The sequence below is a fragment of the Bacillus rossius genome, chromosome 1 (genome assembly GCF_032445375.1).
Source record: "Bacillus rossius redtenbacheri isolate Brsri chromosome 1, Brsri_v3, whole genome shotgun sequence".
NCBI classification, from domain to species: domain Eukaryota; kingdom Metazoa; phylum Arthropoda; class Insecta; order Phasmatodea; family Bacillidae; genus Bacillus; species Bacillus rossius.
Window position 1 is genome coordinate 10287722 of NC_086330.1, and position 17338 is coordinate 10305059.

The following is a 17338-nucleotide window of genomic DNA, read 5'->3' on the forward strand; positions in this document are numbered from 1 at the left end:
ACGTGCCACGACGAGACACGTGCCACGACGAGACACGTGCCACGACGAGACACGTGCCACGACGAGACACGTGCCACGACGAGACACGTGCCACGGCGAGACACGTGCCACGACGAGACACGTGCCACGGCGAGACACGTGCCACGGCGAGACACGTGCCACGGCGAGACACGTGCCACGGCGAGACACGTGCCACGGCGAGACACGTGCCACGACGAGACACGTGCCACGGCGAGACACGTGCCACGACGAGACACGTGCCACGGCGAGACACGTGCCACGACGAGACACGTGCCACGGCGAGACACGTGCCACGACGAGACACGTGCCACGACGAGACACGTGCCACGACGAGACACGTGCCACGACGAGACACGTGCCACGGCGAGACACGTGCCACGACGAGACACGTGCCACGACGAGACACGTGCCACGGCGAGACACGTGCCACGACGAGACACATGCCACGACGAGACACGTGCCACGACGAGACACGTGCCACGACGAGACACTGCCAGGACGAGACACGCACTAGGCGGCGCGGCTAGCTCACCTGGTTGGCTTTGTTGATCTGCTTCTTGAGGCCGGCGAACGCCATCGCGGCAGTGTGTGGTTCGAGGCGCGTGCGTGACTAGAAAACAACGGCGCTCCGCCTCCCTGCAACACACGAGGGGCAGAGTTCAACCACAGCAGCATCATACCGCCCAGCGTGCCAAGCAGCGACAGGCTGGAGCTTATCGTCAAAAACACAAACAAACCTGAAAACACTGAACTGGTGTTTAAAAATGGTCTACCTTTCTCTTTATTCCCATGAGATAGATTTTTTTATTAAAAACGTGCCTATTTATCATACAAAAAAAACTCAGTTTTGTATCAGGTCAATATTAATTACAAACAATTAAAATGAGACAAAAAGCTATAAAATCATGATTTCAGTAATTAATATCACGGGTGGAAACGGAGCGACTGAAATGCTGCCCCTTGGAAGGGCAGCCCTTCAGGATTTTTCTGGCAATGGTTTGTTTGTACAGCGACTGGAAGGGCAGCCCATCCAATGTATGAAAACATGTTTCTTTAAGTGTTTAAATAATCCTGAAAACTTGCCCCTTGGAAGGGCAGCCCATAAAGATTTTTCTGACAGTAGTGTTTTTGAAAGATTGTCTGAATTGTTTCCCCTTGGATGGGCAGCCCTTCAGGATTTTTCCGACAGTGGTTAATTTGTAAAGTGACCTAACCTAAACTAACCACTGTCAGAAAAATCCTGCAGGGCTGCCCTTCCAAGGGGCAACAATTCAGCCCAAACATTTACACCATGAGGGGAGTTGGGGGGGGGGGGGGGGGGTAGCTTCTCTCAAGCCCGACCTGTTTTATGTATTTGTTTTATTTTTGAGGGTATTTTAATGTTGACCGAAGGCACTTTAACCAGTGCTATTACTTGATAATTTTAGCAGCAATAAATTCACCATAAAAGAAGAATATAATATAAAAATTCAAAAAGGTAGGTAACGGCAAAAAAGCAAATTTGCCGGGAAAACATTTCGGGTATAAAAACATATATTCATAAAAAACAAAAACAAAATCAACGGTTAATTAATAAAAATTATAAACTTCAAAGATATAAGCATTTTTAAACAAATTATAACTAATTTTCGAATGGAAAAAAGTACAATATTAAAAAAAAACATCAAAAGATTACCAGTGATGCAAACTTGGATTTCCAAGAAAAGGGAAGAAAAAAATTCACCTTTTTAGTAATTATAAGCATAGTTATTCGCAGGGCGCCTAAGACTGTCCATTGAAAAAATACTGAATATAATACTTTTAATTGAATAATTAATACGTGTTACACTTATGTAGCTGTATTCCACTGTGTTACTCTATTGTTACATTTCAATTTTCTAATTTATACACATCTCTATGGAGTAGGCTATTATTCGTGCTCATTGATACGCTTGTCTCCGAAGTATACAATACCGTTTGGCGTTACAGAGTCACCTGGGAAGCCTAAGATGTACATCAAGATCTGTCCCTGCCCGAACACGCCCGAATATTCACCTTCGGCCAACCTCGGGTTTATTTATATATATTTATATTTCTGTTTATTTTAATGTAGCTATACTATCCTAACCAACCATCCATAGTGTTTTAAAGTGTTTTAATGTAGCTAACCTAATCGACAACTTTTTATACTTGAATTCATTTATCCTGCGCAAAAATAAAACAAATCCCGAGATTGGCCGAAGGTGAATATTCGGGCGTGTTCGGGCAGGGACAGAGAACTTGATGTTACATCTTGGGCTTCTCGAGTCAGCTAGTTCAGTGATGAGCGTAACTACATGCAGGATATTCCAAGGCCACTCTATGACATGCATCTCCCCAAGTCGACCCTGTTGGCTTGCCAAGCAGGGCGTCAGATGTGTGTGTGTTAGTGACGCTCACTGATGCTTCTAGCGCGGTGTCGCCTCTGGCTTCTCAGCGTGCAGTGGACAACTTTGTCCCAAAAAAAAAACGCATATGTCGGTCAGTGATCAAGATGATGATGCCTATGTTTTTTTTTTTGACTGCAAAGGCACTGTCCATCAGGAATTTGTACCACCATGAGATCTGAGCGGTTAAGTAACATTATATGGCGGAGAAATGAGGGTAAAAGGTGTAATGTTAAGTTCCTTAAGCGCTCTATGGCTAGAAAAATTACTCCGGAAACATGCCGTATAACAATTTTTGACTTTTCTGAAAACACAATTAAAAAAAAAAAAAAAAAACAATCCTGAAACCGTCACTACTTATCGGCCATCAGCGAACTCGAAAGCTTTTCGTAAAGAGACTTCACCTGGGTGTCCTTAGTTTTGAAATCGCACAATTCTTCCTGAAGCCCTGCGAGCCGTGCGTGTGCCCGGGTGTGCGGGGGCCTTAAGGGGGTGCCTCCCATTTCAGGTCATGATTTATATTAATATTAATCACTGATCAACTTTTAGACTTTTTCAATTGTTTAACTTTCACGAAATGAAAAATATATACAGCGCATACTTATTGCATAATTAGCTGCCAACGTTACATTTTTAACGTTTTTTTGGGTTGTACAAATAAGGAGAATTTAATTTATTGCCGAACTGAAACTTTTTTAGGTTTAACTGCAATGCCACTGGCTACTTCATGATATAATTTGCATTTCTATCACAAAAACTCATTTAATGTTTCTTGTCTGTCAAAATGGTAACAAATTTGAGAATTTTGAAATGCCAGGTAAAATTAATTAATATATTTCTGAAAGAAATTCAAACCGTATCATGAAGTAGCCAGTGGCATTGCAGTTAAACATAAAAAGTTTCAGTTCTGCAATAAATCAAATTATCCTTATTTGTACAACCCAAAAACGTTTAAAAAAAATGTAACTTTTGCAGCTAATTATGCAAAAAGTATGCGCTTTATACATTTTTCACTTCGTGAAAGCTTAACAATTGAAAAAGTCTACACGTTTATCTGTAATGACTGTAAATATAAAATCTTGACCTGAAATGGGAGGCACGTGGAAGTGTTGGTGCGCCTGGAGGGAGGCATGACCTGAGCGCCTGACCCGCCGCGGAGCGAACCCAGGCAGCGCCACCTTCCATCGACCAGTCTGCATCGAGGTCGTGGGCCGGGCATCACAGTTGTTTTGACGCGAACACGTCTTTAAAATTGCTTCCATTGTGGGAACGATAACAAAATCGGGGGGGGCACAGATTTGGTGATGTAGCTACACATATATCATCTCCATCACAAAATTTAATTACACCATTGGATAGCTAAAGGATCAAAGAATTCGTCACGCAAAGTGAGGACTGTGTCGTATTGCACGCGGTGGAGGGGGAAGCGCCGCCATTTTGAGGTCATTTCGCTGCGTTTCGAGATTTCCATTTAGAATAACTTTTGACTCTGAGAAGCTACGACGTTCGTTTGAGTTTCAATCGTCAACTCTCGTCAAAATATTATCGATAGCATGTTTAAAACATTAGTGTAAAATAGTTACAGTGAATATTTATGGTGTTAAAAAATAAAAAATTGCGTATTTTATATTTTGTATAGAAAATATTACCTGTTACGTACACGTATTCACGTACAACACACGGTCGTGTCCATGACACAGCCACACCATTTTTTTTCTAAAGTAAACGAACACTGCAACAAAATTCACCCTGCAAGTAAAGTTCTTTTGAATCGCGCTACTTCAACTCATCCTCGCATTCCATCACCAGAAATCACATTTACAATCACCCAACATCAATGAAACAAGTGGTACAAACGTGGGAAATACTTAAATTTCTTACATTTTGGAAAACAATTCACCATCATCTCTGTACGAACCGTAAGTCACGCATTTACTTTGTTAAATCTTCCTGATTAACAGAGTCGTGGTCTGTCACACAGCTGTTTATTGCAGAAAATTCAGCCCTTACCTATAGCCTACTTAGTTTCATTTTTGAAATTTTCATATATAAATACGAAATCAGGGAAGATCCATAAAACCAACATGGCTAAACTTAATCATCTAATATTTAAAAAATAAATTAAAAACGGGAAATCTCCACGATATTTTTGCGGTTACTACACAAATGTTAAAAAAGTGCAACATTGCATGCTTCATTGATTTCAAAAATAAAGCAATGACGGATAAAAAGTAAACCATCTAAAGAATGTCATAGAAAGTGGGAACGCATACCTGCAAAGCGGTAGCCGGAAGAAAAATAAAGAGACGAAAATTTGGGGAATTTCATGACGGAGAAGGCTCCATGTCTAAATAAAGTCGATAACCCACCGCCGCTCACACGTCATTGGTTCCAAGATTCCTGTGTAGGTAATAGCAAAGAGAAGGAACACACACATTATCTTTGAAAGATTTGTGCAATGGGAGTGCATGACTTGATGTAAGCTTTTGGACATACGCCATTGCTAAGCACATGTATGTCTGTAGAAGAAAACTACAAAAAACCCAAAAGACAAAAACACAAATTAAGCAAAAAATTGCTGTTGTCAACTTTTTTTTCAACACTTTTTTTGTGCTGTCATCATTTGTGTTTTTTTTTTTTTCGTTCTCTTAGTCCATTTTTCTTCGTTTTTCTTTGTTTGGTGACCATATTCCTGTTATGGAATATTATGTCGTGTTTATATCCTGTTGACAACAGCAATTTTTTGCTTAATTTGTGTTTTTGTCTTTTGGGTTTTTGTAGTTTTCTTCTACAGACATACATGTGCTTAGCAATGGCGTATGTCCAAAAGCTTACATCAAGTCAAGGAACACACATTCATACACGTGGGCAACCTACGCACAAATTCGCACACCGACCTACCGCGTTCCCCCATTGGCTACATAATAAGCAAGCCCGCCTACCAGTGCTTGGTGCCTGCTGTGCGCGGAGCTCCAGAAGAAACGACACGATCTGAAAACTGCTCAAGCCATCCGAGTGGTGTCTGTTTACGAAAAGCATTCAAGAATGCGTTGAGGGCGAATGGGCAGTTAAGTTCTGTTTCCGTTTTTTTTTTTGACGTGACAAAGTCTAATAAATCGATGAACGCCGGCTGCACGCACGAAAAAGGATGACTCATTGTCCCGTTACGCTCATTGTACGCTTGCGCCGCATCTATCTCTCTTCCACTAAATTGGAACAACCATCGATTTGACTTTTTCGAGGCACATTAAACTTGAAACACTCCCATTCGTTTCCTACTTTTCCTATCATCGTCCTATCCTTAACAGAACAACACAGATTGGAAGAAGTTAAATAGCAAACATGTATAAAAGTTATAGTTAAAATAATCTCTTCGTTAACGTAATAAACATATTTGTATTAATGAGTGGAAATAAAAGTAAATTTATCAATTGAATTGTAGATCTCATTTCACTCCTTCTTGTATCCATACAAAATAGTGATAATTCAATAAAAATGATTCAATTTCATTCATAAAAGTATGCAATCATTTCATCAATGTTTTGTTACGACGTTGTCACGTTAACCTATCGTCGGTAAAACTACTTTACAGACAACCAATTTTTTAAATCTGTAATTTTAGTAAAGTGTGCGGGCACCTTATAAAATAATCCGAAGATAGCTTATTTGCTATGTTTTTCTTATTGTGTGTCTTTTTTAAACCTCCTCCTGGCCACGTGCCTGTTTACTGTTCAAATAGGAGTCAGGTTCATTCAGGGACGAACAGCTACTTGACTGCGTTACGTCCACAATACGCATGTGCACACATGCATGCAAGAAGGCCATAAAGGATTAATTTTAGGCGTCCTGTTATCGCAGGTACCCAGCTTGTTCACGATTTCGCGTCTGTTAGGACGCCGCTAGCGAGTTGGTGCAAGCGCAAACGCCTGTTGGCATCTGCGGTAATGGTACCGCGAGTGCAGTAGCACCAATTACCGACGACTATTCCCAGTTTTAACCGTTTCCTGACGACGCATTCTAAATACACTGCCTCAATTTTCAGCTCGCCATTAAAACACGACAAACAGCAAAGCCACCAATTCCTCAATACCAGTGCACACCAAACAAGCAAGTCAAACAGTGGAGGGAGGTGGGTGACTGTGAATGAACAGTGCCATACAAATTAATGCTAACAGGAAACACGAAACGTGAATGAGGCGTCTATGGGAGAAGTCGCGGTGGCAGCTACCACCTATTTATGTGGGAAGGGGGGATATAACAGTCGAAGACTCCACATTGTTTTTAACAATTTTTATCACATAATCTTTTAACGTGCAATATTGAAAATTTTCTCGGTTTAAGGGGCCCGCTTCGTCAGGGGTGTAAGTGTGTTAGTGAGGCGGGATGATAAGCGCGACGCTCGCTGGTGCTTCTAGCGCGGTGTCTCCTCTAGACTGGCGCGCAGTCTTCTCGTCGTCACAGGACAACTGTGAAATTTGAGCGGTGACCGTAACATTATGTGGCTGAGAAATGAAGATAAAGGTTTAATGCAAGTCCCTTAAGTGCTTTCAAGAATCTGTACTGGTGGTTTTACACCTAAAAGTTACTCTGAAAACACGCGTTTTAGCCAATTTAACTCTTCTAGAAATACATTTTAAAAACTTAATCCAAAATCAAAAGTACTTTTCGGTCCTCAGCGAACTCTTAAATGCTTTTCGTAAGCAGACCCCACTCGGATATCTTGAGTAGGCCCTAGTTTTGAAATCGCGTTGTTTTTCCTGAAGCTCTGCACACCGTCTGTGTGACCAGGTAGGCGGAGCCCTTAAGCAGAGATAACTCATTGAGAGAGTTCTAAAGACGATAATAATATAGGATAGTGTTTTATCAGAGGCGCAAATCTGTAGGTTACACAAGAAAAAAAAAGGGGGGAAGAGAGTTTTGCACGTAGATTTTAACCGACATAAGTATTCTCAGTATACAGTCCATAATTTGGTCCATAAACATACAACAAGCGGATAACATTCCATAACACATAGTTTTGACGTTTACGTTTATCAACCCCGTTTCAGCCACGATTTTGCAAGCGTGGACGGGACTCTTAATTTTCTTCACCCCCCCCCCCCCCCCTCTTCCAAGTCATCTACGTGCACGGTGTCTAATAAGAGCATTTATTAAAATTTTAGTCACTCCAAAAAAAATTAACATAATATTTAACGCCAACGACTTAACAGGGAAAACTTATTTGTAGTAGCTAGTCACTATTAACTTGAAGGCACTACACTAATACATACGTGTATGCTTAAAAGAAGACCAATAATACTTAATAATAAACGACAGAAGAGAGTTCTGATACAAAAAAAAGTTGAAACCAAGATGGCGTCCGAAGTAGCTTGGCTTCTGGGTTGTAGCCGTGTACCTTGGCGCCACGGACACGGCTATTCGCCAAGTACGCGGCTACAACCCAGAAGCCAAGCTACTTCGCACAATGGCCAGTGAAAGCCTGTGAACATTATCAAGATGGCGTCCTTCGGTCGAAGCCGGAGGAAGCAGGCGGTTCGGCCTCGGGAAGCCTTCATTTCACAGACGAGAGAGCCACACCCGAAGTCCCCCGAAGTTCATGCTAGAAAACAGTTTACATGATTTCACAGTATCTTTAATGTATCTATCCTAACCAAATCAACCGTCCACAATGTTTTAAAGTATTTGTAATGTAGCTAACCTAACCTAATTGACCGTTAGTTATCATGAGTTACAATGAACAAAAAAAACCGAAGATGCACGATCGGGCGTTTGGCTCTCTCGTCTGTGAAAAGAAGGCTTCCCTTCAACCTCCGGGGAGGGCGACACCAGGCGGACACCGCGGTAAGCAGTTCCCGCGAAGCAACAACAGCGCCATCTCGAACCACACACTCTGGCGATCAAGGTTCGACCCCCTGCGGGTACCTTCAGGATACTCGATTTTTTTTCTAACCTAACTAAAACTAAGTGTATTTTGGAGGGGTCCGGGTTAGGGAGGGACCTAGGTGCGTCTCAGGCCGAAGCCTATACGCCTAGTCACGCTGGGATTAGCCATGCAGGAAGAGGGTCGCATGCATCATGTGCTAGGAGGGGATTCGCCAGCCATGGCAACGATTGGCGCCATGACTAACTCCCCTCACTCTTAAATCTAGACTATAACTAGAGATAGGTTGGGCCCAGGTAAAACCTGCATAGACACAGGGAAAACCCTGGGCACATTCATGCGGGATGCAAATTGGCATGCATTACGTGTAGGAATTTACAGGAGACAGAGGATGGTCTGGATGAAGTGTTGGACAGAGTAGAAAAGAGTCAGAGAAGTCTACCGTGCGGGGGTTGGGCACTTGGACTGATCACTGGCAAGCGTGGCGGACGTCGCCGAAGAGACGCACATATGCTCGGACCCATACAAATTTAACAACCCATTCACAAATCAAATGATTTTTCCTCTCAGAATCATGCCATTTCCGCTGAAATCACCGCCTAAGTTTTGTTCCATGCGGTGTTTGGCTACGCTGAAATTTTTACTTGTGAATGAGGACACTTAAACCTCAATGTTCCTAACCTTTTAACTTCTGACGAATGTGAAATACTTCCTAACTTCAAAAAGAAAAACCAGATGATATGTACAGTTCACCGACTTCGTAATCACAGACTGATGCCTTTGCAAGTACAGACGTTTACTTCATGAAACGTCAAAATAAGATACTTTTACGATACTACTTTGCAAATTGGAACTTTTAGTATTTTAGTTTTATTATGGGAAAGGCCCCAGGACTAATCAAATGTTCGTAAGTAGATAAATTGTAAATGCACGCCACGACACCAACTGCAACTAATCGTGTCAAGTCATAAGGTATCTGGCCTAAAAACTCATTCGGGGAAGTTCATGCGCTCAAGAGTCCAGAAGAAAAAAAATGAACGCATCCCCCAAATCATTCAAAGCGTTTGGACGTGAAGAAATTTTTGTAAATGGAAGCACATTAACTCAGCGCGTGAAATAAGTTGATCACAAGTCGACGAGATCAAAAACATGGGTAGTTTGGCGTAGTCGGACGTATCACCAAGAGATGTCGGGCGTGGTGCGGGAAAAGAAATTACAAGAAATGAAGGACTCCGGGGTCAAGTGGGGCCGCCACAACTGGGCCGCGAGTGACCCAGACCACGGGTATTCCCGGCGTCAGGCGAGGCCGAACAAACGACGCTGCACCGCTGGTGCAACTGACGCGCTATCACCTCTCGGGGGCAAGGTCCACTCTAGAGAGCATGTGTTGGCTGGCGGGGCCGACAGTGGGCGTACACGGCCCCCGAGCATTGATCAGTCAGTGGCCACAAGACCTTAGAACCATATATTTTAAAATTATATATCTTGTGTGTATTTTCAGCGTATTTAAAAATAATTGTAATTTAATAAAGCATCGACTTTCAACAAATGCTTAACTCAACGGCTGAGCCTAACAAATGCTAAACTCATCAACGGCTGAGCCTAACAAAAGCTAAACTCATCAACGGCTGAGCCTAACACATGTTAAACTCATCAACGGCTGAGCCTTAACAAATGCTAAACTCATAAACGGCTGAGACTAACAAATGCTTAACTCATCAACGTATAAGCCTAACAAACGCTTAACTCATCAACGGCTGAGCCTATTAGGTTCATTAGTCAAGCAGCAACTGACGTGGACTAACCTCCCTCGTATTTTGTGAAGATTTTTTTTGTTAAGGATATGCAATACATATGTACACATTGTGTATATACTATGGTTTAAAGAATTTTGATTATAACATAAAAATGGATTATAACATAAAAATGGATAACATAAAAATGGATCGGAGAAAATAGGGGGAGTCCAAAATTGTTTGTTTCAGGCCCACAGAAACCTCTAGGTGACCATGAAGTACTGAGTGATAAGGGCATATCCAGGGGAATGGGGGAGGGGGCAGCTGCATGTATTTCCGACGCAGGAAATAATAAAACAGAATTTAGTATAACAACAAATTTACTAAAATGTTATAAACATGTTGGTAATTGATTTTACAAAACCTTTACGAAATACACACACTAAGTCATCTGTGAATTTCCTCTCACAAGAATGGGATCGTACCCCCCCCCCCCCCTCAAAAAAAAAAAAAAAGGCCCCGCTCCTTTCCGTTCTGAATTTGATACTTTCTTGCTGAGTGGTAACCCTATAATTTCATAGATTGAACGTCTGTAACATTAAAATTTGAAACAATTTTGTTTCGCGCTCATTGCCAACCTAAGAAAAAGTATTGAGGGTATGCCATGAACTATTTATAATTATTCCTATATTTAATGTTTCACCTCAAGAAGTTTATGTGCGCTTTAAAATATTTTGAACCTCGTTTTTCAAGTTTATTAAATTATTCATCTTGCATATTAGCTATAGTTATATTTATTCAATATCTTTTTAATGGCTGTCAAATTTATATGCCAAATTATATTCCAAACACAGCATGAATCGAGAGAATGTAATCCTTAGTATGCAATAACTAACAGTTTTTACGTCCAACAGTTTAGTTTAAGGGTATTATTCATTACTTTATAAAAGTATGGCTGTTGGAAAACCCTGAAAACGCAGGTTCGTCACAGTTTTGGGAAATAATTTTTTTTAAAGATTCATTTATGAATAATGTCCTAAAACTGCACAGTTTGAGGCAAAGGCTAATACAAGCAGTTAATTCAAAACTTTTAACTAAACCACGTGATTATTGGATATTAATTTATACTAGGGTTTATAATGACAAACAATAATTAAATTCATCGATAAAACAATTTATACACAAACAACAATTTTAATTTTATTAATTTTTTTTTGCAAAAATTAAGTTAATCAATAAAACCATCTATATACAATAAACCATATTAATTTTATGAATAATTTTATTTTTTGCAAAAACACATATATAGAAACAAAATACATTAGAGAACTAACTACTCTCTTAATATTCACGTCAGTCGTATGTCATAACTCTGGGTTTCCACCCGGAGTTCGGAATGATCTTGTGTAGAAGCCACGAACCCATTCAACAGTTCAGCACTCCCGCCCTTAGCAGCAATCAGGCGGGCGGGCACACATTATGGAAATGTCAAGCTTTCACAGTTAGCGAGGGAAAGGAAAAAATCGTTACTATAGGTGTTCCTGCTTGGGGTTTCGCTTTTCAAAACTCTACCACCTCCCCCCCCCCCTACCCATGGTGGCACATTCAGCCAAATGTTACCATTAACCACACAGAAGGTCCATTAACCTGTGACCATGCTTCTATCATGGACATCTGTTCGACGGCAAAAAAATTGCTTATCTTCAGTGATCTGCACACGCTTTCTCAAAGTACTAAATACACTGAAGCACTGGAGGTTGAATTTTCAATGGATTAGTCAGTTTGTTTACAGGGCTTTACGTCACACAGTTACGTAAAAGATGCTTAACGCTCGGCTCACACGGAATGTTGATTTTTTTTTCGAATTTTTTCGTTACTACTTTTATTTAACGACTAATTCTAAAACATTAACCCGATACCTCGCTCGCAATTGTTCCTCTGCCACAACACACAGGTGTAAAAAGGCGCGCAAGTCGCGCAAAGGCAACTTAAAATTCACATGCGGATTCCTAAACAACTTGGGTACCAACTCTGGGTTCGCAAATTTGAGTCACGACGGGGTGCTGGGATCGAACCAGCGACCCTCACCACACGAGTGCGGCTCTTAGCAAACGCGGTCCCCGAAAACCAGAAATTTGAACGGAACATAAGTGACTTTAAAAAACAATTGGCATTGATCTATTATTTTTAAATTTGATAATATTAGAGAGGGCGAAGGGATTCTGGACCAAACTAGGTAGCAGGGGGGTTGGGTGTAATAAGGGACAGCAACTCCGAGGATAAAGGACAGACGAGGGGAAGGGTAACGTGTAGTTTTTGACGTGACAACATCTAATAAATCGATGAACGCCGTCTGCACGCACGAAAAAGTGTCCCGTTACGCTCATTGTACGCTTGCGCCGCATCTATCTCTCTTCCACTCGATTGGAACAACCATCGATTTGACTTTTTCGAGGCACATTAAACTTGAAACACTCCCATTCGTTTCCTACTTTTCCTATCATCGTCCTATCCTTAACAGAACAACACAGATTGGAAGAAGTTAAAAAGCAAACATGTATAAAAGTTATAGTTAACATAATCTCTTCGTTAAAGTAATAAACATATTTGAATTAATGAGTGCAAATAAAAGTAAATTTATCAATTAAATTGTAGATTTCATTTCACTCCTTCTTTGTATCCATACAAAATAGTGATAATTCAATAAAATGATTCTATTTTATTCATAAAAGTATGCAATTCATTTCATCAATGTTTTGTTATGACATTGTCACGTTAAACTATCATCTTTAAACCGACTTTACAGACAACCAATTTTACTCGTTGTCAACTTAACTCGGCCAACAGACTCGGCCAACAGGTCCCGAAGTTCGCGGGTACGGTAGGTAGCATCAGTCACAGTTTTTTTTTAATTCCTTATAAAATTGAAAGTTCGGTGTCTCGGGCGCGGCACTGGGGAACGCAGTCGCCTACATTTGAGTTCACAAAACAAAGTCCTTAATCATTGATAATTAGCCAATTAATAAATAAGTAATTAAATAAAGGACAAGTGTTTAAATGTTCATGCTTTTTAAGGATAAAAAAGGTCCATTCACTGGAAAGCCAAATTGGATATTGATAACGGTTTGTCATCTGCAAGGGATTTTCTGCCTGGGATGCTAGTGTCTTCTCCTAAAATTCCAGCAGTTGTTAAGAGTGAAAAAAAAAAAAAAAAAAACCAGTCGCCACCAAATTATATTATCGCCGACAGGATGTACTAGTATAGTCTGCAAGGGGCGTACCAGTCGCCACATTTAATTTCAACGTTTCCTACTCAGGTTATATGTAGCACTGGTCTAATGTCTGGCATGACAGAGCAAGCATAAACAGCTTTCCTGCTTTCCTTACACTATGCGAGAGCAATGCCTTTTTTTTACTTGACAACACAAGTACACTCCTAGCTATAGGCAGTCCTCGCCATTATTTCATTTTCTGCCATTACTATCAATTTAGGGATTATTATGTATATTTATTCTGATAGCCCCTCTTGCATTTGTTGAGTCACAAATTGTATCACCAGTTATTGACCTAAAATTATTTTGGACCATAAAAGTTCACGCAAGTGATCACAAACATAAGCATAGTTGTGCCTTTACCACTAGAGTATTATTTAACTTTTATTAAATATCTGTTGAAAAAAACTCGAGATGATAAATAAAATGCAAGTGTGCTATTGTAAGAACTTTGCCCGAAAAACACTCAAATAATTGTAATCACAAGAAAACTGAACAACCAGGGTGAAATTGAGTCTTAAAACTTATAGAGAAGCCATTCTAGAAGCCGTGGCATGATATTAGAAAACTGCAAGATACCTGGAAACAAAATTCCTTACAATAACCAAATTTTCAAACAAAATCACTTAAAATAACTAAAATTTTACATTTAAATTTTACTGCATGCAGAAGCCATAGCACTGTATTATTGTACAGTAAAAAATAGTTTTGTGACCAGACCAAAAATGTGAATATTCAAAATATCCAAAATTTTGTTATCCCTATCAATATTACGAAAGCGAAAGTGTATATATGTCCTTTCACGCAGCAACGGAGCAACGGATCGACATATAATTATGAAATTCGATTCCTATGGGAGTGAAAACTGGTAAATTCGGTTATTTAATTGAAAATCATAGGAGGTAGGGCATAAGACAAACAGTGAGGTTGTGTCATTTATATCCGCCACACTGACATATAGTAAGATCTGGCAACTTCCTATCCTTCTACCTGGCGAAATCCATCCGCTTAGTGAAGCTGGCGGCTGATAGCGAAAATAAAGACGCTAGGAACAGTTTAGTTTAGAACTTCGTCAATAGATGGCGTCGCCTTGAATGTGTAAAGCACTATCGTATGGTGCGTCCGTCACGTCTTTGCCAAGGGGTTACCTGCCTTCCCACAAAAATTAAGCTGAAGATTGGCGTCCCTGTTTCGCTGACGCGTTGCCCTGATGCACCGAGATTGTGCAATCAACGGGACTTTTTAAAATTCAAATTTCCCGTTTTTCACGTGTATGTCCTACAGACTTGAAACTCGGTAGTGGTGTTCCCTACATTATGATTAGAGACCGGAAAAATTAGCGAATTAATTTTTCGATAGGCTAAAATACAAATAGTTATACCTCAGTGCTGCCTCTGCTATTGGCTCACAACTCACCTGGAGGACTCTGGGCCAAAAGAGAAACACCCAACCAAAGCTTTATCGAATCACATGCTGCTACGTTGGGACGTCTCACAAGACAGCATCCAATGAGTGGGTGACATTTTTCCGAGTGCACGTAGAACTATGGAGTTCATCCTGCAGGTAACAACTGAACCCGCGAATTTTTCCGGCCCCTAATGATTAGACAGGAAAAATTTGCGAATTCATTTCGCGATAGGCTAAAATACAAATAGTTATACCTCAGTGCTGCCTCTGCTATTGGCTCACAACTCACCTGGATGACTCTGGGCCAAAGAGAAACACCTGACCAAAGCTTTATCGAATCACAGACTGCTACGATGGGACGTCTCACAAGACAGCAGCCAATGATAGGGTGACATTTGACCGAGTGTACGTAGAACTATGGAGTTCATCCTACAGGGCATTGAACCCGCGAATTTTTCCGGTCCCTAATTATGATTGTGTTTAGCCCGGGAGACACGAGGTACTTCAAGCTGGTCACTACTACAAACTTAAGAGGACACGAGAAAACTGTTGTTTGCCGCCGCCGAGTAGCGGGGAAGAAAATGACGCGTGGCTACGACATTCGGCGGAGGTCCGCCATCCATCACGCCGCGCGGGCAAATTCGGCGACCCGGCGGGACGTGATGGATCGGCTATCCCGTCTGGGTCCAGCAGCCTCCGACAGCGACGACAAACCAACCAACCCAAGCCGCCACCCCACCCCCGCATGGTAGACTCTTTTCTACGAGAAGCCTAAGATGTGCATCAAGTTCTGTCCCTGCCCGAACACGCCCGAATATTCACCTTCGGCCAACCTCGGGATTTGTTTTATTTTTGCGCAGGAAAAATGAATTCAAATATTAAAAGTGGTCGGTTAGGTTAACTACATTAAAATACATTAAAACACTTTAAAACACTATGGACGGTTAGTTAGGTTAGTATAGCTACATTAAAATAAACAGAGAAATATAAATATATATAAACAAACCCGAGGTTGGCCGAAGGTGAATTGTTCGGGTGTAATCGGGCAGGGACAGAACTTGATGTACATCTTACGCTTCCCCTTTTCTACTCTGTCCAACTCTTCTTCCAGATCCACTCTTCTGATTTCCCGTAACCACCTGCATACACAATGCATGATTTTTTTTGCATCCCACATGTCAGAGCCCAGGGTTTTCCCCTGTGTCTATGCAGGTTTTACCTGGGCTCAACTTATCTAGTTTTAGTCTAGTATAGTCAGTGAGGGGAGTTAGTCATGGCTGGCCAATCCCCCTCCTAGCACATGATGCATGCTACCCCCTACTGCATGGCTTAACCCCTGCATGATTAGATTGTATGGGCTTCGGCCTGAGGCGCACTTTAGTCTCCCTCCCTAACCCGGAACCCTCCCCAACACACTTAGTTTTAGTTAGGTTAGGAAAAAAAAAAATCCAACCAACCAGATCCCATCCACGTGCCGCATGCTAGGGCAGCTCGCCTGCATTTACCACCAACGAGAACAGCCAGGATAAACAGATCAGTGGAGAAAGGGGTGCAGGAGGGGGAGAGAAAGATAAGACCTCTGCGATGACCGCGAAATATTCGGCAGTGTGAATACTAACAATATATTTTTTAAGTAGTTAGCTGTAAAGCGCCCAAGGCGCCCATTGAAAAGTTATAATTATAACAAACACTTTGATTTAATACATATAACTATAATTTTTATTAAAACTTGTATTTATTTTAATATTGTGCAAATGAAAATAATTTCTGATACATATACACATAAATGGTAAAAAATATTTGAAAAAATATATAAATACGTAAGTAGCTTGGCTTCTGGGTTGTAGCCGTGTCCTTGGCGAATAATTCACCGACGTTTCGGTCGATATTGCAGTCGCCATAAACAGGGAGCAGTTACCTACTGGTAACTAACTGCTCCCTGATTATGGCGACTGCAATTATATTCGCCAAGGACACGGATACAACCCAGAAGCCAAGCTACTTCAGACAATGACCGAGAAAGCCTGAGAACATTATTATAAATATATAATGTGAATCTGTACTATCTACATATAAGTTTAGCAGCAAGAAAATTAAGTAACCACAAAAAAAGAATATAATATAAAAGTAAAAGAAGGCCATAAATACAAAAACGCAAATATGAAAAAAAATACTTTACGGCATACAAACGTATATTAATTACATTTATAAAATATACCAACAGTTTTTAACAAAAATATAAACTTCAAAAATAAAAGCATATTTAAAGAACGAAAACAAGATTTTCGAAAGGCCATAAGTACATAATTAAAAATATCATTAAAAGATTTCCAGTGACTCACAATTAACATAAAAGAGAAAATTTTTCACAATTTTTCATTAAGAATTAAACTTTATGGGATATAGGCCTTCTCAGTGATTATAAGCATACTTGGTTGTAAGGCGCCAAAGGCACCGTTGAAAAATGATAAATATAACACGTTTGAATATACCTAAGACTGTTCCACTCATGTAGCTATATTTCAAATGTTACTCCACTGTTGTGCTTCAGTTTTCTATTTTATAAAAATCTCTATAGAGTAGGCAAATACTTGCGCTTCAAGATACGCTTGTCTC

At 40.7% G+C, this 17338-nt stretch overlaps 1 protein-coding gene across 18 annotated transcripts in view; it reads right to left on the minus strand.

Annotated features, from left to right (window-relative positions):
- LOC134532050 (endophilin-A) overlaps window positions 1-17338 on the minus strand; it is a 167262-nt gene that overhangs the window by 82218 nt on the left and 67706 nt on the right. For all 18 annotated transcript variants that reach the window (XM_063368243.1, XM_063368301.1, XM_063368218.1 and 15 more), the window contains exon 2: window positions 554-657. In XM_063368243.1, coding sequence (XP_063224313.1) covers window positions 554-598 — 45 coding nt within the window. In that variant the 5' untranslated portion in view covers window positions 599-657. The remainder of the gene's footprint in view (window positions 1-553; window positions 658-17338) is intronic.